The sequence below is a fragment of the Pseudophryne corroboree genome, chromosome 10 (assembly GCF_028390025.1).
Source record: "Pseudophryne corroboree isolate aPseCor3 chromosome 10, aPseCor3.hap2, whole genome shotgun sequence".
In the NCBI taxonomy this organism is placed as follows: domain Eukaryota; kingdom Metazoa; phylum Chordata; class Amphibia; order Anura; family Myobatrachidae; genus Pseudophryne; species Pseudophryne corroboree.
In genome coordinates, this window is record NC_086453.1 from 256,868,060 (window position 1) to 256,895,927 (window position 27,868).

Sequence of the window (27,868 nt, forward strand, 5' to 3'; positions counted from 1 at the left end):
GAGTAGCCATATATAAGACATAGGGGGTCATTCCGAGTTGTTCGCTCGCTAGCAGATTTTAGCAGCATTGCACACGCTAGGCCACCGCCCTCTGGGAGTGTATCTTAGCTTAGCAGAATTGCGAACGAAAGATTAGCAGAATTGCGAATAGAAAATTCTTAGCAGTTTCTGAGTAGCTCGAGACTTACTCCTACACTGCGATCAGTTCAGCCCGTTTCGTTCCTGGTTTGACGTCACAACACGCCCTGCGTTCGGCCAGACACTCCCGCGTTTTATCCTGGCACGCCTGCGTTTTTCCGCACACTCCCAGAAAACGGTCAGTTTCCGCCCAGAAACACCCACTTCCTGTCAATCACACTCCGATCACTTCAACAATGGAAATTCTTCGTTCGGACGTGAGTAAATCTACTAAGTTTTGAGCTAAAATACTTAGCGCATGCGCACTGCGTACCATGCGCATACGCATTTTCGCCTTAATCGCTCTGTTGCGAAAATCGGCAATGAGCGAACAACTCGGAATGACCCCCTCATAGAGTAGGAGTGCTCTAAAGCAGTAGCGGATTTACCGCTATGTGACCAAAGCGGTCGCTTAAGGCCTGGCAGGCCCCATGGGGCCAGCCAACAGGGCTGAATCTGTGCAGGGGCCACTGTTATTGGTGCCGATGTCCGGCACTACACCACAATAAAGAAACTTAAAGGGCAAGGGCTGTCGGGAGCTGTAGTATATTTTGAATACTGTGGTGCTTTCCTGGATACCGTCACTAGTAACAGTACATGATGTGCTGTAGCAGCGTGACCTTCAAACTCTGACCCCAGGGCACATACCACTCCATCCTCTGTCCACTCACCAGGACCCCCAGGCACATACCGTGTATTTATGTGTTATTTATTTATTACCCGTTATTTATATAGTGCACACATATTCCGCAGCACTTTCCAGAGAATATTTAGACATTTACATCAGTCGCTGCCCCAGTGGAGCTTACAATCTATATTCCCTAACACATATACATGCACACACATTCAGGGTAGATTTTTTTTTTGTTGGGAGCCAAGTAACCTGCCAGTATATTATTTATTTTTTGGATTGTGGGAGGACCTGGAGGAAACCCAAGCAAGCACGGGGAGAATATACAAACTCCACACAGTTAGGGCCATGACGGGAATCGAACCCATGACCTCAGTGCTGTGAGGCAGTAATGCTAACCGTTACAACATCCATACTTGTATCTCAAGGGCGCAGGGCAGCCAGTTTGACGTTCCGGCTGCAGGGACCAGGATCAGGTGGCCCAGCATCTGTCACTGAGGAGGAGTTAAAGCATCGGGGGGCTGTCACCGGATCCAGGGGAGAAGGGGGGAGGGTGTCTGTGCAAGCTGTCAGCATGGGGGGTTTGTCTGTGTAAGCTGTCACAGGGTGGGGGGAATTTGGCGTACAGTGACTGAGGTTATTGTTTGAGGAAGGGGGGCCCCAAATTGGTGCCTTGCTTAGGACCCCATGAGATCTAAATCCACCTCTGCTCACAAGGCGACAATGTGCTCGAGCTTCAGATGAAATGCACGTGAAATTGCAGTGCATCACATGGCACCACACTTTGGTGAGACCCAGCTAAGGGCTAAATATAGCCCTTATTTTTTGAAACCACTTTATTGAGTTTTATGTCAGAAATCGCAACTACATGAGAGTCTTAATTCACTGTTTTTTACAATTAACATAAAATGTCAAAATATTTTTAATGAAATCAGATGTTGAATATACACACATATATTTCTCTACTTCAAAATTCTCTCTTCAATGCTTTAATTATGCAGAATGTATAGTATCTTAATGTTAACAAGGTGTATGATCGACTTCTCCCTTTTCAGGTACAATCATTGGTTTGATGGCATGGCTCTCCTGCACAGGTTCAATATTCAGAATGGCTCCGTCACCTACATGAGCAAGTTCCTGCAAAGTGATTCTTATACAAAGAATAAGAAAGAGAACCGGATTGTAGTCTCGGAGTTTGGCACCTTGGCGATGCCAGACCCTTGCATGTCTCTGTTTGACCGCTTTAAATCTAAATTTAAAATGAGTAAGTCATGTTTATGTCCTTATAGGATCTGTAGGTGCTAAATTAGTACCTCTATATACATTACGTTTTCTTAAAATTATGAAATCCATATCACCACAGTGATCATGACCAAATGGCCTTCTGTTCTTCATTTTCTGTCCTCCTTTGCAATATAATGTATGTGGAGGTTGGTAAAATGGTGACCATGTGTTGTGGTACTGTATGTCTTCCTAGAGCAGGGTTTTCTCCAAATGTATTACATGTATATCCAGAGCCACCTCACACACATCCAAAGGGTAATTCCTTTATTCTTTTACATTTCATTCCAAACAGTGGTCTTACTGTGTTTGTAATGAGCAGTACAATTTTGTCTATGTTGTTGACAACTGCATGTCCGCGGCTGGTGCAGGGTGACGTTAGCGATATTGTATAGTGTGTATGCACTATATCATTTGTTTGGGAGTTCAAGGGAAATTGTGAGCAATAGCGTATCTTTTGCATGTAGTCTAGAGTGTATGCGGCTTAAGCATTGCCAAAATCGTGCAAAAGACCACTCTGTCTTGTGCTACAGTGTTGGATACAGTGGTGTGACATCTTATAGACCATTAGCATCGTGCAGGTTCTCTCAAAATGCGCATGGCTCATTTATATGAAATATAAATAAATGACTGCATCTGCATACAAAATGATGCATTATAGTGTTTTTCTAGAAAACACTGTAATGTAGCATTTCGCATGCAGTTGTAGACGCACACAGAATATAGCCAATATATCATTTTTTTCAGCAAAGTGTGCTTGTGTGTCCTATTCGCATAGCGATGCCAATAAGACGCATTTTCAGAAAAAAAAGATGCCCGCCGCTAACGGAGTTGCGTGGGACCTTCCAGCTCACTCGTGCTATGTAGCGTATTGTGGCAAGATATATATGGGCACATCTGTATTCCGTGCAGTTACCTTTCTAATGAATGGGACGGTAGCCTAGGACAGTAGCGCACACAAATGGTTATGCTCTGCATACTGTCTTCTGTGTAACATCAGCTATCACACTGCCCACATTCCATGGCCTAGTAGAAGTAGCATGATCTGTATATGGGATGTATTGTAGCTTCCACAGGTGCAATTAATGGTTTCAGAAATTATGGAACTTGTAGTTCCACAACAGCTGGAGAGTAACTATTTCCCAAGCCCTTCTTTCTTGTATTTGCCATATGTGATATCACTCTCTTTCTTATGCCAGAGTGTTTTACAATATGATATGCCATTGACTAAGTGCTCTGCCTCAGCTATGTACCAATGTGTATTTCTCTATCGTCCTAGTGGATGCTGGGGTTCCTGAAAGGACCATGGGGAATAGCGGCTCCGCAGGAGACAGGGCACAAAAAGTAAAGCTTTAGGATCAGGTGGTGTGCACTGGCTCCTCCCCCCATGACCCCCCTCCAAGCCTCAGTTAGGTTTTTGTGCCCGGCCGAGAAGGGTGCAATCTAGGTGGCTCTCCTAAAGAGCTGCTTAGAAAAGTTTAGCTTAGGTTTTTTATTTTACAGTGAGTCCTGCTGGCAACAGGATCACTGCATCGAGAGACTTAGGGGAGAAGAAGTGAACTCACCTGCGTGCAGGATGGATTGGCTTCTTTGGCTACTGGACATTAGCTCCAGAGGGACGATCACAGGTACAGCCTGGATGGTCACCGGAGCCTCGCCGCCGGCCCCCTTGCAGATGCTGAAAAGAGAAGAAGGTCCAGAATCGGCGGCAGAAGACTCCTCAGTCTTCTTAAGGTAGCGCACAGCACTGCAGCTGTGCGCCATTGCTCTCAGCACACTTCACACGGCAGTCACTGAGGGTGCAGGGCGCTGGGGGGGGGGCGCCCTGGGCAGCAATGAAAATCCTTTTTTTTGGCAAAAAAATACCTCACATATAGCCTCCGGGGCTATATGGAGATATTTAACCCCTGCCAGAATCCATTTTTAAGCGGGAGACGAGCCCGCCGAAAAGGGGGCGGGGCCTATCTCCTCAGCACACAGCGCCATTTCCTCACACAGTTCCGCTGGTCAGGAAGGCTCCCAGGCTCTCCCCTGCACTGCACTACAGAAACAGGGTTAAATCAAGAGAGGGGGGGCAAAATTTGGCGAAATTGTGATTTTATAAAAGCAGCTATAAGGGAGCACTTATTATAAGGCTATCCCTGTAAAATATAGCGCTTTGGTGTGTGCTGGCAAACTCTCCCTCTGTCTCCCCAAGGGGCTAGTGGGGTCCTGTCCTCTATCAGAGCATTCCCTGTGTGTGTGTGCTATATGTCGGTACGTGTGTGTCGACATGTATGAGGACGATGTTGGTGAGGAGGCGGAGCAAATTGCCTGTAATGGTGATGTCACTCTCTAGGGAGTCGACACCGGAATGGATGGCTTATTTATGGAATTACGTGATAATGTCAACACGCTGCAAGGTCGGTTGGCGACATGAGACGGCTGGCAAACAAATTAGTACCTGTCCAGGCGTCTCAAACACCGTCAGGGGCGTTAAAACGTCCTTTTACCTCAGTCGGTCGACAGACACAGACACGGACACTGATTTCAGTGTCGACGGTGAAGAAACAAACGTATTTCCCTTTAGGGCCACACGTTACATGTTAAGGGCAATGAAGGAGGTGTTACATATTTCTGATACTACAAGTACCACAAAAGAGGGTATTATGTGGGATGTGAAAAAACTACCTGTAGTTTTTCCTGAATCAGATAAATTAAAGGAAGTGTGTGATGATGCGTGGGTTCCCCCCGATAGAAAATTATTGGTGGTATACCCTTTCCCGCCAGAAGTTAGGGCGCGTTGGGAAACACCCCTTAGGGTGGATAAGGCGCTCACACGCTTATCAAAACAAGTGGCTGTACCGTCTATAGATAGGGCCGTCCTCAAGGAGCCAGCTGACAGGAGGCTGGAAAATATCATAAAAAGTATATACACACATACTGGTGTTATACTGCGACCAGCGATCGCCTCAGCCTGGATGTGCAGAGCTGGGGTGGCTTGGTCGGATTCCCTGACTAAAAATATTGATACCCTTGACAGGGACAGTATTTTATTGACTATAGAGCATTTAAAGGATGCATTTCTATATATACGAGATGCACAGAGGGATATTTGCACTCTGGCATCAAGAGTAAGTGCGATGTCCATATCTGCCACAAGATGTTTATGGACACGACAGTGGTCAGGTGATGCAGATTCCAAACGGCACAAAGGTGTATTGCCGTATAAAGGAAGAGGAGTTATTTGGGGTCGGTCCATCGGACCTGGTGGCCACGGCAACTGCTGGAAAATCCACCGTTTTTACCCTAAGTCACATCTCTGCAGAAAAAGACACCGTCTTTTCAGCCTCAGTCCTTTCGTCCCTATAAGAGTCATATCTGCCCAGGGATAGAGGAAAGGGAAGAAGACTGCAGCAGGCAGCCCATTCCCAGGAACAGAAGCCTTCCACCGCTTCTGCCAAGCTCTCAGCATGACGCTGGGACCGTACAGGACCCCTGGATCCTACAAGTAGTATCCCAGGGGTACAGATTGGAATGTCGAGACGTTTCCCCCTCGCAGGCTCCTGAAGTCTGCTTTACCAAGGTCTCCCTCCGACAAGGAGGCAGTATGGGAAACAATTCACAAGCTGTATTCCCAGCAGGTGATAATCAAATTACCCCTCCTACAACAAGGAAAGGGGTATTATTCCACACTATATTGTGGTACTGAAGCCAGAAGGCTAGGTGAGACCTATTCTAAATCTAAAAAAATTTGAACACTTACAAAGGTTCAAATCAAGATGGAGTCACTCAGAGCAGTGATAACGAACCAGGAAGAAGGGGCCTATATAGTGTCCCGGGACATCAGGGATGCTTACCTCCATGTCCCAAATTTGCCCTTCTCACTAAGGGTACTTCAGGTTCGTGGTACAGAACTGTCACTATCAGTTTCAGACGCTGCCGTTTGGATTGTCCACGGCACCCCGGGTCTTTACCAAGGTAATGGCCGAAATGATGATTCTTCTTCAAAGAAAAGGCGTCTTAATTATCCCTTACTCTCCTGATAAGGGCAAAGTCCAGGGAACAGTTGGAGGTCGGAGTAGCACTATCTCGGATACTGCTACAACAGCACGGGTGGATTCTAAATATTCCAAAATCGCAGCTGTTCCCGACGACACGTCTGCTGTGCCTAGGGATGATTCTGGACACAGTCCAGAAAAAGGTGTTTCTCCCGGAAGAGAAAGCCAGGGAGTTATCCGACAGGAACCTCCTAAAACCAGGAAAAGAGGCTTCCTACGAAGCAATTCCATTCGGCAGATTTCACGCAAGAACTTTTCAGTGGGATCTGCTGGACAAATGGTCCGGATCGCATCTTCAGATGCATCAGCGGATAACCCTATATCCAAGGACAAGGGTGTCTCTCCTGTGGTGGTTACAGAGTGCTCATCTTCTAGAGGGCCGCAGATTCGGCATTCAGGATTGGATGCTGGTGACCACGGAGGCCAGCCCGAGAGGCTGGGGAGCAGTCACACAAGGAAAAAATTTCCAGGGAGTGTGATCAAGTCTGGAGACTTTTCTCCACATAAATATACTGGAGCTAAGGGTAATTTTATAATGCTCTAAGCTTAGCAAGACCTCTGCTTCAAGGTCAGCCGGTATTGATCCAGTGGGAAAAACATCACGGCAGTCGCCCACGTAAACAGACAGGGCGGCACAAGAAGCAGGAGGGCAATGGCAAAAACTGCAAGGACTTTTCGCTGGGCGGAAAATCATGTGATAGCACTGTCAGCAGTGTTTCATTCCGGGAATGGAAACTGGGAAGCAGACTTCCTCAGCAGGCACGACCTCCACCCGGGAGAGTGGAAACTTCATCGGGAAGTTTTTCCACATGATTGTGAACCGTTGGGAAATACCAAAGGTGGATATGATGGCGTCCCGTCTGAACAAAAAACGGGACAGGTATTGCGCCAGGTCAAGAGACCCTCAGGCAATAGCTGTGGACGTTCTGGTAACACCGTGGGTGTACCAGTCGGTGTATGTGTTCCCTCCTCTGCTTCTCATACCTAAGGTACTGAGAATTATAAGACGTAGAGGAGTAAGAACTATACTCATGGCTCCGGATTGGCCAAGAAGGACTTGGTACCCGGAACTTCAAGAGATGCTCACAGAGGACTTATGGCCTCTGCCGCTAAGAAGGGACTTGCTTCAGCAAGTACCATGTCTGTTCCAAGACTTACCGCAGCTGCGTTTGACGGCATGGCGGTGGAACGCCGGATCCTAAGGGAAAAAGGCATTCCGGAAGAGGTCATTCCTACCCTGGTCAAAGCCAGGAAGGAGGTGACCGCACAACATTATCACCACATGGGGCGAAAATATGTTGCGTGGTGTGAGGCCAGGAAGGCCCCACGAAGAAATTTCAACTCGGTCGATTCCTGCATTTCCTGCAAACAGGAGTGTCTATGGGCCTCAAATTGGGGTCCATTAAGGTTCAAATTTCGGCCCTGTCGATTTTCTTCCAGAAAGAATTGGCTTCAGTTCCTGAAGTCCAGAAGTTTGTCAAGGGAGTATTGCATATACAACCCCCTTTTGTGCCTCCAGTGGCACTGTGGGATCTCAACGTAGTTCTGGGATTCCTCAAATCACATTGGTTTAAAACCAGTCAAATCTGTGGATTTGAAGCATCTCACATGAAAAGTGACCATGCTCTTGGCCCTGGCCTGGGCCAGGCGAGTGTCAAATTGGTGGTTTTTTTCTCAAAAAAGCCCATATCTGTTTGTCCATTCGGACAGGGCAGAGCTGCGGACTCGTCCCCAGTTCTCTCCCTAAGGTGGTGTCAGTGTTTCACCTGAACCAGCTTATTGTGGTGCCTTGCGCCTACTAGGGACTTGGAGGACTCCAAGTTGCTAGATGTTGTCAGGGCCCTGAAAATATAGGTTCCAGGACGGCTGGAGTCAGGAAAACTGACTTGCTGTTATCCTGTATGCACCCAACAAACTGGGTGCTCTTGCTTCTAAGCAGACTATTGCTAGTTGGATGTGTAATACAATTCAGCTTGCACATTCTGTGGCAGGCCTGCCACAGCCAAAATATGTAAATGCCCATTCCACAAGGAAGGTGGGCTCATCTTGGGCGGCTGCCCGAGGGGTCTCGGCTTTACAACTTTGCCGAGCGGCTACTTAGTCAGGGGCAAACACGTTTGTAAAATCCTACAAATTTGATACCCTGGCTAAGGAGGACCTGGAGTTCTCTCATTCGGTGCTGCAGAGTCATCCGCACTCTCCCGCCCGTTTGGGAGCTTTGGTATAATCCCCATGGTCCTTTCAGGAACCCCAGCATCCACTAGGACGATAGAGAAAATAAGAATTTACTTACCGATAATTCTATTTCTCGGAGTCCGTAGTGGATGCTGGGCGCCCATCCCAAGTGCGGATTATCTGCAATACTTGTACATAGTTACAAAAATCGGGTTATTATTGTTGTGAGCCATCTTTTCAGAGGCTCCGCTGTTATCATACTGTTAACTGGGTTCAGATCACAGGTTGTACAGTGTGATTGGTGTGGCTGGTATGAGTCTTACCCGGGATTCAAAATCCTTCCTTATTGTGTACGCTCGTCCGGGCACAGTATCCTAACTGAGGCTTGGAGGGGGGTCATGGGGGGAGGAGCCAGTGCACACCACCTGATCCTAAAGCTTTACTTTTTGTGCCCTGTCTCCTGCGGAGCCGCTATTCCCCATGGTCCTTTCAGGAACCCCAGCATCCACTACGGACTCCGAGAAATAGAATTATCGGTAAGTAAATTCTTATTTTTGTATGTTAGGCACCTTTGCTGAACACATGACACAGAGCCTGATTGTAAGTGGTATGCAGCATATGTTGGCGGTCGCCCATCTGCCAGTATATGCAAATGACCTACAAACTCTTCCATTGTGTACATTCGTGTGGCCAAATGTGCAAGGACTGAGATGCCCACTTGTAACCCCTGCACGTTGTAATACTGATTAGTGTGTCCTTATATACTACCATCAGTTGTGCCATAGAATCTTACACCAGCACCATGGTAGATGCAGGTTCTCCAGACCATGGCCTCCTATGCCTGCGGCTGTGCGCCTGCGAGCACAGCCGCCCCCGCCTCCGGCTCCCGCACTGTGTAGGAAGAGACGCTGTGTCTTGTCTAGCGCCGCTAGAGCTGTTCTGCTGCTTGGAGCGTAGCATTGATGCATTTGCTATAGAACCTATGGCTCTCATCAGGGACATGACTAACTCACAGCATCACCCCTATCACTTGGGACTCCTCTCACGTGTGCTGAAGATGTGGCCTTGTGTCAAGGAAGCCATTCTTCCCCCGGTGTATGACATTTTGGAGGCATGACGTGTGTTATTCCCCCATTCTCGTCATGCTGGGAGCTTACCAAGCACTCCGGGAGCAGCTAGGCAGCCCTCTGCATCTTCCGGCACAGTGTGGATAACGCTCTCTGACCCCACCCGAGTGGTGTAACACCAAAATAGCAGAGCAGCTGTGCTATTATGGTTTTACCCCCTTGGATGGTGTCACCCGATGCAGTGCACCCCCCTAGTAATGCCACTGGCTTTTATGCAGTTCTTGGTACTGATGTGTTTAGAAACATGGAATAACATTTTGACTGTACTGCAGCCACAACAGTACTGAGCAAAAGTCTTTCTAGTATATTATATAAAGCAGGGTATTCAATATGCAGCCCTCCATCTGCTTTGGGACTACTGAATAAAGTAGCAAAAGAAGCCGCACAAGAGTAAGAAATTGATATGTTTAGCACCGTATCACTGTTACCCACAAGAAATAATTAAAAAGCTAAACTATCCTGTATATTATAAATAACCGGGAGGTGCTCCCTAGAATAGTAGTATTTAGCAATATGGACAGTGGAACGACACAGAAAAACTGTAGCAGGGCATACTGGGATATGTAGTTCCACAACAGCTGGGGGGCTGTAGATTGAATACCCATGATCTAAAGCATAGGAAAACATACTATTGCATGTGTAAATTAATATTATTCCTCTTCCTTTGTCCACTTCAGCATCCACTGACAATTGCAGTGTTAATTATGTGCTATATAAAGGTGACTATTATGTCAGCACTGAAACCAATTATATGATTAAAGTGGATCCTGAAACCTTGAATACTCTGGAAAAGGTAATCCATAATCTACCAAGTGAAATAATGCTAATTAAATATTGATTTGTTGAAAACGGCAGTGAGAAAATGTTAACATGTCGTCATATTTTTGATTTCTAAAGCTGGGTACACACTGGGTGATATATAGGCTGTTCGATCGTACGGCCGTTATATTGTTATTGGGTCGGTGGATGTGATGTTGTCCACAGACATGCCGCTTTAGCTGTGCAGCACTGCTTATATATCGGTGCATCTGGCTGTGTGTTTATGGGAGGTCCGCTGACAGCATGTACACTTGCATGGATTGACGTCACAGCTGGCCAGGCAAATTGAAATGCTTGCCCAGCTGGTTGTCAGCACCAACATATCGAGTGGCTAGTTGGTAAGTGTATATGCTTAACAAAAGATAGAGGAATAAACTCTTTGTTGGGGCACTCTTTTATAATTAAAATATATTCTTTTTCTCTTACGTCCTAGAGGATTCTGGGGTCCACATTAGTACCATGGGGTATAGACGGGTCCACCAGGAGACATTGGCACTTTAAGATTTTAATAGTGTGGGCCGGCTCCTCCCTCTATGCCCCTCCTACCAGACTCGGTTTAGAAAATGTGCCCGGAGGAGCCGGTCACAGCTACGGGAGCTCCATAGGAGTTTTCCCAGTTTTATTATTTTTATTGGAGTTTAGGCACAGGGAGGCTGCTGGCAACAGCCTCCCTGCTTCGAGGGACTTAGGGGGGAGTAGTGTCCACCCTGAGGGGTCCAAGCTACTATCTCCTCTGACAGGACACTGAGCTCCTGAGGGTGCTGATCGTTAGCCGCCCCAGGCGACCACTCACTCCCGCAGCATGCCGCCACCCCCTAACAGAGCCAGAAGATAGAATGTGGTGAGAAATGGCGGCACAAGGGTAGGAGAGCAGCTCTGAACGGCTGCGCTCGGGGGGAGGGCTCAGCGGCACACGGTGTTGGCGCTGTGAGGGGCGTCCTGAGCCAGCGTCTAAATACCCTAAACTGGTCACAGACGCTAACCGGAGACTGAATACCCAGGCAAGCGACAGAATCCTCAGTACACAGACGCTAACCAGGGACTGAATCCCCCGGCTAGCGACGGAATCCTCAGGCCAGTATAAAGAATTTGTGCGGGTAGACGTGCCATCTTCAGGGGGCGGAGCTTATCCTCAGAGCGGATCCAGCAGCGCTCAGCACCATTGTCCTGCCTGCAGTTCCTGTACACGGACGCTGACAGGGGAGCTGTCCCTCCAAGCAACTCCAGCTATCCTGTGCGGTACCAGTGGGTTGTAGAAGGGGGGGGAATCTGTGTAAATACTGTGTAGTCTATTAAGGTACACAGTAAGCGCTGGGTAGTTGTGTTATATCTGCCTCAGGAAGCGGTGTGTGGGTTGGCTCCAATCTCCGTGTCTCTCTGTAGCATACTTGGGGGGAAACTGTGTCTACAATTCCCTGTGTGGGTGTTTATTATCTCCCATAGCCATGTCTAGGGACTCTGTGTCAAATGCTGCAGAGGATGTTTTTTCTCAGGAAGAATACATTCCATGTACATAGGAATGTACGGTCTTGTCTCAGATCCCTATGATTGAGCCTGAGTGGTTGACCTCCATTAAAGGAATGATCTCTGATTTCTACTAGGGTAGCACATACTGAGACAGAAACTCAGGTGTTAAAGAATTCTATGGCAGCTTGGTCAGGTTCTGTTCCTATTCCGGCAAGACCCCCTAGCATGTTCCCACTGAAACGTGCACTTGCCCAGACTATGCAAGATGACACGGATACCGACTTTGATACAGCAGACGGTGATGGGGACGTGCTATGGGGGGCAGCATCCCTTGCAAAGGTGGTGCAGCTCATGATTGAGGCCATTAGAGATGTGTTAAACATTACTGACACACCAACTGAGCAGGTTGAGGAGGCTTACTTCACTGACAATAATGCAGCCTCGCTAACCTTACCTGCGTCTAAAGAATTAAACGCTATATTTGAAAAATCCTGGGAAAACACGGAGAAAAAATTCCAGATCCCCAAAAGGGTTCTGGTTGCCTTTCCCTTCCCTGTCTCCAGACTGTCTAAAAAGGTGGTTTTACCTGTCCCTGGATCTACCGCGTTAAAAGAACTTGCTTATTGTAAGATTGACACTACACTCAAATCCATATACACTGCTTCAGGAGTGGCGTTAAGGCCCACCATTGCCTGTGCATGGATTTGGATACAAGGGATAGAAGTGACATTGAATTGTTTTTACGTAACATACAGGATTCTGCGGGGTTCATGGTGGAATCCATGAAGGACCTGGGTACGCTGACTGCACGGATAGCTGCCATGTCAGTCTCGGCTCGCAGGTGACTCTGGCTACGCCAATGGTCTGCAGACGCGGAATCCAGAAGAAGTGTGGAGAACCTATCCTACACAGGTCAGGCTCTATTTGGGGAAGCATTGGATGCGTGGATTTCCACGGCAACCGCGGGTAAGTCATTTTTCCTTCCCTCTGCTACACCTTCTACGAGGAAACCTTTTTCCCCAACTGCATCGCAGTCCTTTCGGACCGCTAGAGCAAAAAGGTCCAAGCCTCATACCACCTTCTTTAGAGGTGGTCGTGCAAAATCCAAAAAGCCTGCACCCGCAAGCTCCCAGGACCAGAAACCTGCTTCTGGTTCCTCAAAATCCTCAGCATGACGGTGGACTGCACAGCCTGGAGGACGGGCTGGTGGGTGCGAGACTCAGACGTTTCAGCAACATCTGGGTGTTTTCCGGCCTGGATCCCTGGGTACAGGATATTGTGTCCTAGGGGTACAGACTGGAGTTTCAAGAACTCCCACCTCACCGATTCTTCAAATCAGGCTTGCCAGTGTTGCTGACAGACAGGGTGATCCTACAGGACACCATCCGAAAATTGGAAATGTCACAGGTCATTGTCCCAGTTCCACCTCATCTGCAACACAAGGGTTACTATTCGAACCTTATCGTGGTACCGAAACCGGATGGTTCGGCCAGACCAATTTTGAACTTGAAGTCGCTAAACCCTTACCTGAGGGAATTCAAATTCAAAATGGAGTCTCTGAGAACGGTGATCTCAGGTCTGGAGGAGGGAGAGTTTCTGGTATCCAGGGAGACATTGTTGCAGTCCATTGCTCTCACGACTCATCTGCTCAGGAAACATGGTTGGATTCTGAACCTTCCAAAGTCACATTTGGAACTGACAAGGAGATTGTCTTTTCTGGGGATGATCCTTGACATGGAAGTGCAGAGGGTGTTTCTGCCAGAGGAGAAAGCGTTGGTGTTTCAAACAATGGTCCGGGATGTCCTTAAGCCAGCCCGGGTATCGGATCATCAGTGCATTTGTCTTCTGGGGAAGATGGTTGCCTCCTACGAGGCTCTACAGTACGGAAGGTTTCATGCTCAGTCCTTCCAGCTGGATCTCCAGGACAAGTGGTCGGGATCTCACCTACACATGCACCAGACGATACGTCTGTCGCCGAAGGCCAGAATTTCACTCATCTGGTGGCTGAAAATATCTCACCTTCTGGAGGGCCGCAGTTCGGGATGCAGGACTGGATCCTTCTAACCACGGATGCAAGCCTCCGGGGCTGGGGCACAGTCACCCAGGGAGAAGCCTTCCAAGGAAGATGGTCAAACTTGGAATCCTGTCTTCCGATAAACATTCTGGAACTAAGAGCCATCTGCAATGGTCTTCTCAGAGTGACTCATCTTCTGCAAGATCGAGCCATTCAAGTGCAGTCGGACAATGTAACGACGGTGGCCTACATAAACCGACAGGGCGGAACGAAGAGCAGAGCTGCAATGTCAGAGGTAACAAGAATCATCCTCTGGGCTGAAAAACACGCATTGGCGCTGTCGGCAATCTTCATTCCGGGAGTAGACAACTGGGAAGTGGACTTCCTCAGCAGACACGATCTCCATCCAGGAGAGTGGGGCTTCCATCCGGAGGTGTTCACGGAGGTGACAGATCTTTGGGGTGTACCTCAAATAGACATGATGGCCTCCCGTCTCAACAAGAAGCTTTGGAGGTACTGTTCCAGGTCGAGAGACCCACAAGCAGTGGCGGTGGACGCCCTGGTGACTACATGGGTGTTCCAGTCAGTGTACGTGTTTCCTCCACTTACACTCATTCCAAGGATTCTAAAACTCATAAAGAGAACAAGAGTTCAGGCGATCCTCATTGCTCTGGACTGGCCAAGAAGGGCTTGGTACGCAGATCTTCTGGATCTACTGCTGGGAGATCCGAGGCCGCTTCCTCTTCGGGAAGACCTGTTACAACAGGGACCATTCGCTTATCAAGACTTACCATGGCTACGTTTGACGGCATGGAAGTTGAACGCCAGATATTAGCTCAGAAGGGCATACCGAACAAGGTTATTCCTACCCTGATACAGGCTAGGAAAGGAGTAAGCATTACCATTGCATTTGGAAAAAGTATGTGTCTTGGTGTGAATCCAAGAAGCTTCCTACGGTGGAGTTTCAACTGGGACGGTTTCTCCTCTTCCTGCAAGCTGGTGTGGATATGGGTCTGAGGTTGGGATCTGTAAAGTTACAGATTTCGGCCCTATTCATTTTCTTCCAGAAACAACTGGCTTCCCTTCCTGAGGTTCAGACTTTCTTGAAAGGGGTTCTGCACATCCAGCCTCCCCTTGTGCCACCTACTGCACCCTGGGATCTTAATGTGGTGTTACTGTTCCTCCAGTCGGATTGATTCGTGCCTCTACTGGAAGTTGAGGTCAAGTTTCTCACGTGGAAGGCTGTCAACTTTGTTGGCCTTAGCTTCTGCTAGACGTGTGTCGGAGTTGTGGGCTTTGTCTTGTAAGAGCCCCTACTTGATCTTCCATGAAGATATAGCTGAGCTCCGGACACGTTAACAGTTTCTTCTTAAGGTATTGTCGGCTTTTCATATTAATCAGCCTATTGTGGTGCCAGTTGCTACTGACTCCTCAATTACTTCATAGTCCTTGGATGTTGTAAGGGCTCTGAAAATCTATGTGAAGAGGACTGCTCGTCACAGGAAATCGGACTCTCTGTTTGTTCTGTATGACCCCAAGGAAATTGGGTGTCCTGCTTCTAAGCAGACAATCTCTCGCTGGATCAGGTTCACTATCCAGCATGCGTATTCTATGGCAGGATTGCCGTGTCCAAAATCAGTTAAGGCCCACTCTACTTGTAAGGTGGGTTCTTCCTGGGTGACAGCTTTGCCAAGCGGCTACTTGGTCGGGATCGAACACGTTTGCTAAGTTTTACAAGTTTGATACTTTGGCCTCTGAGGACCTGAAGTTTGGTCAATCAGTTCTGCAAGAGCCTCCGCGCTCTCCCTCCCGTTCTAGGAGCTTTGGTACATCCCCATGGTACTATTGTGGACCCCAGCATCCTCTAGGACGTAAGAGAAAATAGGATTTTTATTACCTACCTGCAAATCCTTTTCTCGTAGTCCGTAGAGGATGCTGGGTGCCCGCCCAGCTCTTCATTATCCTGCAGTGGTTACTTGATGCAGTACAGCTTTGTTCTTAGTTGAGTACTGCGTTGTTACTTGGTTAAGTAATGTTTTCAGCTATTTCTGAGTTCCAAGCTAGGTAGCTTGGTTTGCATTGTTTGTGTGAACTGGTATGAATCTCGCCACTATCTGTGTATTTCCTTCTCTCGAAATATGTCCGTCTCTTCGGGCACAGTTTCTAGACTGAGTCTGGTAGGAGGGGCATAGAGGGAGGAGCCAGCCCACACTATTAAACTCTTAAAGTGCCAATGGCTCCTGGTGGACCCGTATATACCCCATGGTACTAATGTGGACTCCATCATCCTCTACGGACTACAAGAAAAGGATTTACCGGTAGGTAATTAAAATCCTATTATTACATTTCACATTAAAATTAAAAACATGCAATTTCTTGGTTCATATAAGTCATAATATTTAGTACATGAGAAACATACACAAATAATGTATAAGAGGAAAGCATTATATTTGCTGAAAACTGCATGCATCTTTGCAGTTTAAATTTACAATTTCCTTTTGTACGCTTAGGGGGTAATTCAGAGTTGATTGCAGCAGCAAATTTGTTAGTAGTTGGGCAAAACCATGTGCACTGCAGGAGGGGCAGATATAACATTTGCAGGTAGAGTTAGATTTGGGTGGGGTGTATTGTTTCTGTGCAGGATAATTACTGGCTGCTTTACTTTTACACTGCAATTTAGATTTCAGTTTGAATACACCCCACCCAAATCTATCTCTCTCTACACATGTTACATCTGGTCCTCCTGCACTGCACATTGGAGGTCATTCCGAGTTGATCGCTAGCTGCCGTTGTTCGCAGCGATCAGGCTAAAAATCGGCATTTCTGCACATGTGTTTGCACCGCAATGTGCAGGCGCGTCGTACGGGTACAATGAGCATCATGGGTTTGCACAGAGTCTAACGAAGATTACAGACGCATGGCCGAACGCAGGAAGATTGACATGAAGTGAGCGTTTCTGGGTGTCAACTGACTGTTTTCAGGGAGTGCTTAGAAAAACGCAGGCGTGTCTGGAAAAACGCAGGCGTGGCTGTCAAACGCTGGGCGGGTGTGTGACGTCAAAAGCCGTCCCTCCGTCGTTATAATCAACGCACACGAAGAGTAACTACAGGGCTGGTCTTGTTTTGCACAAAATGATTTTGCAGGCGCTCTGCTGCACAAGTGTTCACACTTCTGCAAAGCGAAAATACACTCCCCAGTGGGCGGCGACAATGCGTTTACACGGCTGCTAAAAACTGCTAGCGAGCGATCAACTCGGAATGACCCGCATGGTTTTGCCCAACTGCTAACAAATTTTCTGCTGCGATCAACTCTGGATTAGGCCCTTAATTTTAATATTATGCTTGCTACAGTATAGTAATATTTTAATAATACTAATAAAATATATATGTTATATTATGTAGTGGAGAGTGGAACTCCTTTTGTAGGCATATAGGGCCTAATTTAGACCTCATTGCTCCTCTGCAAATTTGCAGAGGGCTGCGATCAGATAGCCGCTGCCCATAGAGAGTGAAAACCCGCCCCGTGCAAGTGTGCGAAAACTTAGCCAGAGAGCGGACATCTGCAAATCCATTCGCAACTCACTCACCATCTAATGATTTTTCCAGTCTCTGCGCAGCCCAGGACTTACTCCTACAGGATGTTCGGGTCTGGAGCTCACGTCACATACCCTCCCAGAAAACGCTTGGGAACGCCTGCGTTTTTTCAGACAGACAACAACCAGTTACCACCCCCAAACGTCTGCTTCCTGTCAATCAACTTGCGTATGCCTAGCGGTCGAGGTTTGTACCTGCGCATTGTGATCCACACGCATGCGCAGTCATTCGATAATCACCCGTTATGCGAAATCGCACAACAGCGATCAGGTCTGAATTAGGCCCATAGTAAGCAATAAGCTCAGGATAATGGGGGTTTTCTTCCCGCTCCTTTCTCTGCCATGGCCAGTAATAGTGATGACAAAAGTGTTTTTGTTTGTTTTGTGTCTAGGTGAACTGGAGCAAGTTTGTTGCAGTGAATGGTGCTACAGCACATCCGCATTATGACCCTGATGGGACTGTGTATAATATGGGAAATTCTTATGGAAAAGATGGTATGCACCTGATACAAAAATACACATATATCTGGCTATATACATATATTGTTTTAACTAGCATTTGCTTTTTCATCTTAACTGAAATTAAATAATTGTCTGTTAGATTGTAAGAAATACCAAAGAATTGATAATGACTTTTGAACATAGAATTTGGGCCATGTGGTTCTTATCTGCCGTCAAATTCTGTATTTCTATGTTTTTAGATGCATCATTCAAAAGTAATTGTCAATTCTTTGAAATGACTTACAATAGTATTTTCTCTTAGCTGTATTTACTGCTATCCATAAGATGATCCAAGGTTAGTAACTTATATCTAAATGTTTGTATATCATGTTTTCTTATAGGAATACGCTACAATATTATCAGAGTTCCCACTCAGACATCCAGTTCCGGGGAGTCTCTAGAGGGAGCACAAGTTGTATGTTCCATAGAACCAGAGAAAAAAATGAAACCTGCCTATTATCACAGCTTTGGTAAGAAAGAGAGACACACTAATATCATTAGTATCTCCAGGCTTCCCTATGCTACAGGATATAGTAGCTCCAGGCTTCTTTATGCCACAGTATGTAGCATCTCAGGGCTTCTCTATGCCACAGGATGCAGTATTTCCAGGCTCTGTTATGTTACAGAATGTAGTATCTCCAGGTTTCTTTATGCTACAGTATGTAATATCTCTGGGCTTCCTTATGTTACAGGATTTAGTATCTCCAGGCTTTCTTATGTTACAGAATGTAGTATCTCCAGGCTTTCCTATACTACAGGATGCAGTATCTCCTTCTTTGTGCTACAGGATGTAATGTCTCTGGGCTTCGTAATGTTACAGGATGTAGTACTGTATCTCCAGGCTTCCGTATGCTGTAGGATATAGCATCTCCAGGCTTCATTATGTTTCATAATGTAACATCTCCTGGCTTCTTTATGCTACAGGATGTACAGTAGTATCTCCAGGCCTCCCTATACAACAGGATGTAGTATCTCCTCTATGTTACAGGATGTAGTGTCTCTGGGCTTTATTATGTTACAGGATTTAGTATCCCCAGGCTTCCCTATGGCAGAGTATGTAGTATCTCCAGGCTTCCCTATACTACAGGATGTAGTATCTCCAGGCTTCCCTATGACACAGGATGTAGTATCTCCAGGCTTCCCTATACTACAGGATGTAGTATCTCCAGGCTTCCCTATGGCACAGGATGTAGTATATCCAGGCTTCCCTATACTACAGGAAGTAGTATCTCCAGGCTTCCCTATGGCACAGGATGTAGTATCTCCAGGCTTCCCTATACTACAGGAAGTAGTATCTCCAGGCTTCCCTATGGCACAGGATGTAGTATCTCCAGGCTTCCCTATACTACAGGAAGTAGTATCTCCAGGCTTCCCTATGGCACAGGATGTAGTATCTCCAGGCTTCCCTATACTACAGGATGTAGTATCTCCAGGCTTCCCTATGGCACAGGATGTAGTATCTCCAGGCTTCCCTATACTATAGGATGTAGTATCTCCTTCTTTATGTTACAGGATGTATGTCACCGGGCTTTATTATGTTACAGGATTTAGTATCTCCAGGCTTCCCTATACTACAGGATGTAGCATCTCCAGGCTTTCTAAGGTTACAGAATGTAGTATCTCCAGGCTTCTTTATGCTATCTATGTTACAGGATGTAGTGTCTCTGGGCTTTATTATGTTACAGGATTTAGTATCTCCAGGCTTCCCTATACTACAGGATGTAGTATCTCCAGGCTTTCTAAGGTTACAGAATGTAGTATCTCCAGGCTTCTTTATGCTATCTATGTTACAGGATGTAGTGTCTCTGGGTTTGATTATGTTACAGGATTTAGTATCTCCAGGCTTCCCTATGGCACAGGATGTAGTATCTCCAGGCTTTCTAATGTTACAGAATGTAGTATCTCCAGGCTTCTTTATGCTACAGGATGTACAGTAGTATCTCCAGGCCTCCCTCTACTACAATATGTAGTATCTCCTTCTCTATGCTACAGGCTGTAGTATCTCCAGGCTTCCCTATGGCACAGGCTGTAGTATCTCCAGGCTTCTTATGCTACAAGATGTAGTATCTCCAAGCTTCCCTATGCTACAGGATGTGGTATATCTGGGCTTCCTTATGTTACTGGAAGTTTATCGAAACACCCCTAAGGAAGAAACATTAAATTAACATAAAATGTATTTGTTACCTGCCTGTGCAGCCCTCTGCTCTTCTACAACAGTCCAACCAAAAAGATGAAGTGTACAGTGCGCACAATGAACTGTAGCCAGTAGTGCAGATTCTCTAAGAGGTTCCTCACTCCTCCACCAAAGTATACTGCATACACACAGATAAAAAAAGGGAATATCGCTCCACCAGTGCTTTCAAATAAAAGAATAATATCACACTCCCAATTTCTGATGTCATTCTCCAGATCTTTGGACCGTGGGGGTCATTCCGAGTTGATCGCTCGTTGCCGATTTTTGCAACGGAGCGATTAAGGCTAAAATGCGCATGCGCATGGTACGCAGTGCGCATGCGCTAAGTATTTTAACACAAAACTTAGTAGATTTACTCACGTCCGAACGAAGAATTTTCATCGTTGTAGTGATCGGAGTGTGATTGACAGGAAGTGGGTGTTTCTGGGCGGCAACTGGCCATTTTCTGGGAGTGTGCGGAAAAACGCAGGCGTGTCAGGGAAAAAAGCGGGAGTATCTGGAGAAACGGGGGAGTGGCTGGCCGAACGCAGGGCGTGTTTGTGACGTCAGACCAGGAACGAAACGGCCTGAACTGATCGCAATCTGTGAGTAGGTCTGGAGCTACTCAGAAACTGCTAAGAATTTTCTATTCGCAATTCTGCTAATCTTTCGTTCGCTATTCTGCTAAGCTAAGATGCACTCCCAGAGGGCGGCGGCCTAGCGTGTGCAATGCTGCTAAAATCTGCTAGCGAGCGAACAACTCGGAATGACCCCCCATGAACGGCTTCCACACCGTCTGGATTCACTCTGGTATGTAGCCTCCTCACCTCAATAATTACCAGGGTGTTACTGACTGTTCCTTACTTACCATAACATAATTTGCTGCATGGTCCTTGAATACTTTATTGTTAACTTTTCCTATATGATATAGCAATAGCATCTTTAACAGTAAGTTCATTATCTATTTGTGACTCTTGTTCCTTTAATAATTACTAGTATTGTATTTGTTAGTTTGTGCTTAGAAGATTCCGGATACTGACTCCTCTTCTGCTCCTTGTGTTTTTTTGTGTTTATTACATTTTCAGTCAGTGCAGACCCTACTTCTGTGAGCTGCTTTTCTTTCAGACTTAATATAATTGGGTAATCTAGTTTTTTACCCCTACTACATGTTCTTCTACAGCACTTTATCCTAAATGTGAAATGCTGTTGTTCACTGCAACACTGTAGTTTTATCACTTTGGTGGTCATTCCGAGTTTATCACTCGCTAGCAGTTTTTAGCAGCCGTGCAAACGCATTGTCACCGACCACTGGGGAGTGTATTTTAGCTTTGCAGAAGTGCGAACGCTTGTGCAGCAGAGCGCCTGCAAAATCATTTTGTGCAAAACAAGACCAGCCCTGTAGTTACTCTTCATGTGCGTTGATTCTAACGACGGAGGGACGGCTTTTGACGTCACACACCCGCCCAGGAACGCCCAGCCACGCCTGCGTTTTTTCAGCCACACCTGCGTTTTTTCCAGCCACGCCTGCGTTTTTTCTGCCTCACCTGCGTTTTTCCAAACACTCCCTGAAAACGATCAGTTGCCACCCAGAAACGCCCACTTCATGTCAATCTTCCTGCATTCAGCCGTGCAACAGGAATGTTCGTTAGACTCTGTGCAAACCCACGACGCTCATTGTACCTGTACGACGCACCTGCGCATTGCAACGCATGCGCAGAAATACTGATTTTTAGCCTGATCGTTGCGCTGCAAACAATGTCAGCTAGCGATCAACTTGGAATGACCCCCCTTGTTCAAACAGAGCAAATTGCAAGCTGATTATAATCTAGACTGAGATGAGCTACTGCTGATTATAAACATTTCTGTAATAAATATGCAAAAAATGTCATATCAAGCATATCAATAGCAGGTGTTTTCTTTCACCTTAACATTTTCAAAAATGCTTTGATGGATAAATCTTCAGTCTGACGTTTGTCGGATGTTATATCTGCTTTTTATTTTATTTACAGGAATGAGTGAGAATTATGTGGTCTTTGTGGAGCAGCCTCTGAGACTGAATATAATGAAGATACTGTTAAGCCAAATACAAGGGAAATCCTTTTCAGGAATCATGAGCTGGGAGCCCGAGCTGGACACTGTGTTCCATGTAGTTAATAAGCACTCAGGAGAGGTAACTACTTCCACTTCATGGGTATCTACAAGTGCAGCCAGTAGGGAGCATTTGTCTCTGATTTCAGACTTCATGACTCAGAGGTGACTGTGTAAGCACAGCTTAATTGTCTCTTCTCTTTGTGTGGCATGTGCTTTGCGTCACCAATTTACTTTGACAACATGAACATACTGCTTTTCACGAATACACAAGTACTTGCTTTTTAAATGTAGTTTCATTGTTTACAGTAGTTGATTTTAATGTCATGTCCTATTACATGTTTTTAGAAACACCCTGTGACTTTCCACACGAAGGCTTTTTCAACCTTCCATCAAATTAATGCATTTGAGGACCAAGGGTGCATTGTACTGGACCTCTGCTGCCAGGATGATGGGGGAGCTGTTGAACTGTTTGAGTTACAGAACCTTCGAAAATCTGGACATGCTCTGAATGAGGTGAAAGCTGAATGTTGTGACTATACTGAATGTACTGTATAGTAGGACAGTAGTCCGTGTTCACTTCTTACACACATTTTGTTATGGAGGCATGGTAAGATAAGGGGCCAGAGTGTGACAGATCTTGCAGATATCAGTGCATGCGCCCCCGTGCATTCACACACAGATGGTGATTGCAAGTGCGGAAGGATTGATCCATACATTGACAGACCACTTTCTCTGTGAAATGGGCATTTTTAGGTGGCAGCTAAGTAGGCAGTGACCATGCTATCACATGGAACTGGTCCATCTTGTGGTAATGTCATGGGCGTGTAAGTCGACTTCTGTTGCACGTTAGTAGTGTGCAGATGGAGATGGGATTGAGATGCTTGGTTCAAATACATTTTTTGCACCCCCCCCCCCCCCTTCCCCCACACACATAAGCTTTTCGTGGCAGAATATTGTTTATTCTATTCAGTCTCAATTTGTTACATAAATGTTCGAATGATGTAATAGAGACACGGCACTCAGTGCACTATGGGAGCAATATTTAATACATAGCTAATAAAGCTCTATATCATGATAGGACTCATTTGGAGTTCTGCTGGGTGTTCCCCAAAGTGTTTCCACTGAGAGCTTTCTCAATACTTTATGGCAGGGCCGGACTGGCCATCTGGCACTTCTGGCAAATGCGAGAAGGGCCGATGGGCAGGTGGGCCGATCCGGTCCCCCAGAGAGCCGGGAAGACCGCGCGCAGCACAGCCTCCAGCTCTCTGGTTTTGCCATCCCCTGGTCTCTATGGAAATGGGGGCATGTCTCAAGTCCATGCCCCCTGACTCGCGGTGCGCCCCCGCCCCCAGCAAGCATTGCCACAGAAATGGGGGCGTGCCACAAGTCCACGCCCCCTTGACTCACGGCACACCCCCGTACATCTTGGGCGGCGCACCCCCAGCGAAGTGCGCGGCACCCGTGCACATTCACAAATGCCTGGGCCAAAACGGAGGCCCAGTCCGTCGCTGCTTTATGGTAATCGTTTTCTAACTACGTTTTCATGGAAGAAAACCTTTTTTTATATATATGGACCCCTTGGGTTCTATTCGGACAGTATGATAATGACTGTGATAATTTGTTTTATAAAACACCATTGTGTAGGTTTTATAAGCAGATCCGGATAAAAACATTTCTTGACTTTAAAAATAAAAATTATATATATATTTTCTCTTACGTCCTAGAGGATACTGGGAATCCATTTAGTACCATGGGATAAAGACGGGTCCACTAGGAGCCATGGGCACGTTAAGAATGTGATAGTGTGCGCTGGCTCCTCCCTCTATGCCTCTCCTAACAGACTCAGTTTAGAAAATGTGCCTGGAGGACCTGGTCACGCTTATGGAAGCGCCTGAAGAGTTTTCCAAATTTTATTTCTCTGTTTGTTATTTCTCTTACGTCCTAGAGGATACTGGGTTCCATTTAGTACGATGGGGTATAGATGGGTCCACTAGGAGCCATGGGCACTTTAAGAATTTGATAGTGTGGGCTGGCTCCTCCCTCTATGCCCCTCCTACCAGACTCCGTTTAGAAAATGTGCCCAGAGGAGACGGTCACGCTGAAGGAAGCTCCTGAAGAGTTTTCTGCATTTATTTTATATGTTTGTTATTTTCAGGCAGGGCTGGTTGGCACCGGCCTGCCTGCTTCGTGGGACTTAGGGGGGAAACGGCCTAACCTCTTGAAGGGTTAATGGTCCCGTTCGCCGCTGAAAGACACTGAGCTCCTGAGGGAACTATTCGCAAGCCCCACCACTGCGAGCGTACATTCCCACAGCACTGCACCACCCCTAACAGAGCCAAAAGAATGAAGAGTAGTGAGTACTGAGCCGGCGTTCCGGTTAGCGGGGCGCCGGCCATTATGGCTGCACGAGGGTACGGAGAGACACTGCTTCTCAACGGGGTGGAATGCGTCTCCAGACACAGTACACAACTGCGTCTCTGTACACTGTTCACAGTACCCAGACTGGCAAACACAGCCTTAACGGTTCTGCTCCATTTTAAGCACAAAAATTAACTCAGCCAGTATAAAAAAAAGGGGTGAAGACCACACGCCATTGAAGGGGCGAGGCTTCACTATGAAAGGATCCAGCAGCTCACCAGCGCCATTTTCCCTCTGCAGTGTACACAGATGCTGACTGATAGGGACGTGCAGCTCCTCCGGAGTGACTCCAGATTACCTCAGCGGTACCAGGGGGTCATAGCAGGGGGGGGGGAGCGATTGTCAGTGTACTAAATATCCAATCTGGGTACTTAGTCTGCGACCCAGCTAAGCTTGGCATTAGCGGTAAGGGCGCTGTTTGCTGGCTCCATACTATCTCTGTGTCTCCCTGGAAGGGCTCTTTGTTGGTTAACTGTGCTTTTAACCTTTTCCTGTGTGTGTGCGCGTCACATTTACAATATGTCAGACAAAGAGTGTGTTTCATGTAAGGCAGAGTGTTCCTCTTCCCCAGGGGGCTCACTACTGTGTACTCAGTATAGTGCACCTTCCCAGGTCTACTAAATTGTCCCGCAATGAGAAAGAGACGCAATACTTAAGAAAGTCTATGGATGAGTTTATGAACAGAGACTTAGTCCCCAAACCATCATCTCAGACCCCTGTCATTTGTCCGCAAAAACGTACTCTGGCCCATATGCTGCAGTCTGACTCAGTCGATGAATGGTCAGACATGGAGGAGGGTGAGGTGGACTCACAGGTGGAGGAGGCTACTCTCTCACAGGGAATAGAGGCTCTTATAGAGGCTATCAGAGACGTCCTACAAATCCCTGATAAGGTAACAGAGGAGTGTGAGGAATCTTATTTAATGTAAAAAAGAAATCCTCAGTCACTTTTCCTGTGTCACAGGAACGTAATACCCTGTTCAAAGAACTGTGGGTTAATCCTGATAGGAAATTTCAAATCCCTAAGAGGTTACTCTCATCCTTTCCTTTTCCTCCTGAGGATAGGAAAAAATGGGAAAATCCACCGACAGTGGATGCATCAGTATCCAGGCTGTCCCGAAAAATGGTATTGCCTGTCCCTGATGCAGCCTCCCTGAAAGACACGGCTGATCGTAGAATTGAGACTACACTCAAATCCTTGTATGCAGCTGCTGTAGTGGCCCAGAGACCCACTATAGCATGTGGGTGGATTACTAAAGCCATTGCTAAATGGTCGGTTAACCTAATTGAGGGGTTAGAATCCTTATCTCAAGGGGAGATTATTTTACTTCTGCAACATATACAAGACTCTGCAAACTTTATGGTGGAAGCCATAAAAGAGAGAGGCTTGCTTAATGCACGCACCACTGTTATGGCAGTGTCAGCACGTAGGGGCTTATGGCTACGCCGGTGGATTGCTGATACGGACTCCAGGAAATGCGTGGAAGGCTTACCATTCACAGGAGAGAGGCCTTATTTGGAGATGAACTAGACAAATGGATCTCCAAAACTACTGTGGGTAAGTCTACATATCTTCCTTCCGCAGCTACCCCAACCAGGATGCTTACTCAGCTTCAAATTTACGGTCCTTTCGGATGGCCAAGTTTAAGGGCAGAACCAGAGGTTCTTCTACAGCCACCAGAGGCGCTAGAGGTAAACCACGCAAACCAGCAACTGCAGGTTCTCAGGAACAGAGTTCAAGCTCTGCTTCCTCAAAGCCTTCAGCATGATGGTGGACCGCGATCCCTGGAAGACTGGTGAGTGGGAACCCGGCTAAAATTATTCAGTCACATCTGGACAAGTTCATGCCAGGATCCCTGGATTGTAGATCTTATTTCCCAGGGCTACAGACTGGAGTTCCAGGAGCTCCAACCTCACAGATTCTTTAAATCAGGTTTACCAGTTTCACAAGAGGCAAGTATAACTTTACAAGACGCCATTCAAAAACTGGTACAAACTCAGGTCATTGTTCCAGTTCCACCTCATCTGCAAAACAAGGGGTATTATTCCAACTTGTTTGTAGTTCCGACACCGGACGGTTTGGTAATATCACTGACCTGGTTTGGAAGTGTTGTGGACTCGGGGTCTCTTCCGGTGACCGGGAAGAGGAACCGCTACTGGGTCGCAGAAGAGAAGGCCGGATGTAGGTCTTCCTCATGCAGGATTCGGACGGTAGGCAGAGGGTACGGGTGGGCGCTTGAAGGTCTCCTGAAAGACGAGACTTGTAAAGGTGCTGATGAATTGGTGGAGAGTACCAAAAGCTCGCTGTGAGCGGTGTTGTGGTGCTAGAGGCACTGAGGTGCTAGAGGCACTGAAATGCAAGAGGTACTGAGGTGTTTGAAGGCGCTGAGGCGCTTAGAGACGCTGAGGTGCTCGGAGGCACAGTGGTGCTGAGGCACGGAGATGCTGGAGGCACGGAGGTGCTGAAGGCTCAGAGATGCTGAGGCACGGAGATGCTGAGGCACGGAGGTGCTGAGGCATGGAGGTGCTGAGGCACGGAGGTGCTGGAGCACGGAGATGCTGAGGCACGGAGGTGCTGAGGTACGGAGATGCTGAAGCACGGAGGTGCTGAGGCACGGAGGTGCTGGAGCACGGAGATGCTGAGGCACGGAGGTGCTGGAGGCACGGAAATGCTGAGGCACGGAAATGCTGAGGCACGGAGGTCTGGAGATCACAGGTACAGCAGTAGTAGCGATGATACTCAGGCGCCGGAGCTCTGCCCGGCGTCTGAATTTGTACTTCCCGCCAGCACCCGATTGGAGAGGCGCTGATGACGTCACCCGTCCACAGTGAGCGTCGGGCGCACCCGCGACGTACTCACTACGGGCGCCGGACGGAGCGCCGGAAGGCAGAGGCCGCTAGCGGGGACGGCCGCCCGGGCAGCCAGCAGCCTCGGAGGGACAGGCCCGGCAGCCGCGGCGGTGATATGACAGGTAAGACCGATTTTGAACCTCAAGTCATTAAACCCATACTTACGAGTGTTCAAATTCAAGATGGAGTCTATGAGAGCGGTGATCTCAGGCCTGGAGGAGGGGGAATTCCTAGTGTCTCTGGATATTAAGTATGCGTACCGTCACATTCCGATCTGGCCGCCTCATCAGGCTTATCTACGGTTTTCACTGCAGGACTGTCACTACCAGTTCCAGGCCCTGCCATTTTGTCTTTCCACGGCACTGAGAGTGTTCACCAAAGTGATGGCAGAGATGATGTTTCTACTCTGCAAACAGGGAGTGAAAATAACTCCATACCTGGACGATCTTCTGATAAAGGCACCGTCCAAGGAGCGGTTGTTGGGCAGCATTCGCCTCTCAACCGGTTTACTTC

The 27,868-nt window shown here is 47.2% G+C and overlaps 1 protein-coding gene across 1 annotated transcript in view; it reads left to right on the forward strand.

Moving 5' to 3' along the window:
• Positions 1-27,868, forward strand: part of LOC134966452 (carotenoid-cleaving dioxygenase, mitochondrial-like) — a 189,436-nt gene that overhangs the window by 77,932 nt on the left and 83,636 nt on the right. Inside the window, exons 3-8 of the mRNA XM_063943205.1 lie at positions 1,864-2,072; positions 10,109-10,224; positions 17,716-17,818; positions 18,166-18,294; positions 22,007-22,167; positions 22,434-22,601. Coding sequence (XP_063799275.1) covers positions 1,864-2,072; positions 10,109-10,224; positions 17,716-17,818; positions 18,166-18,294; positions 22,007-22,167; positions 22,434-22,601 — 886 coding nt within the window. The remainder of the gene's footprint in view (positions 1-1,863; positions 2,073-10,108; positions 10,225-17,715; positions 17,819-18,165; positions 18,295-22,006; positions 22,168-22,433; positions 22,602-27,868) is intronic.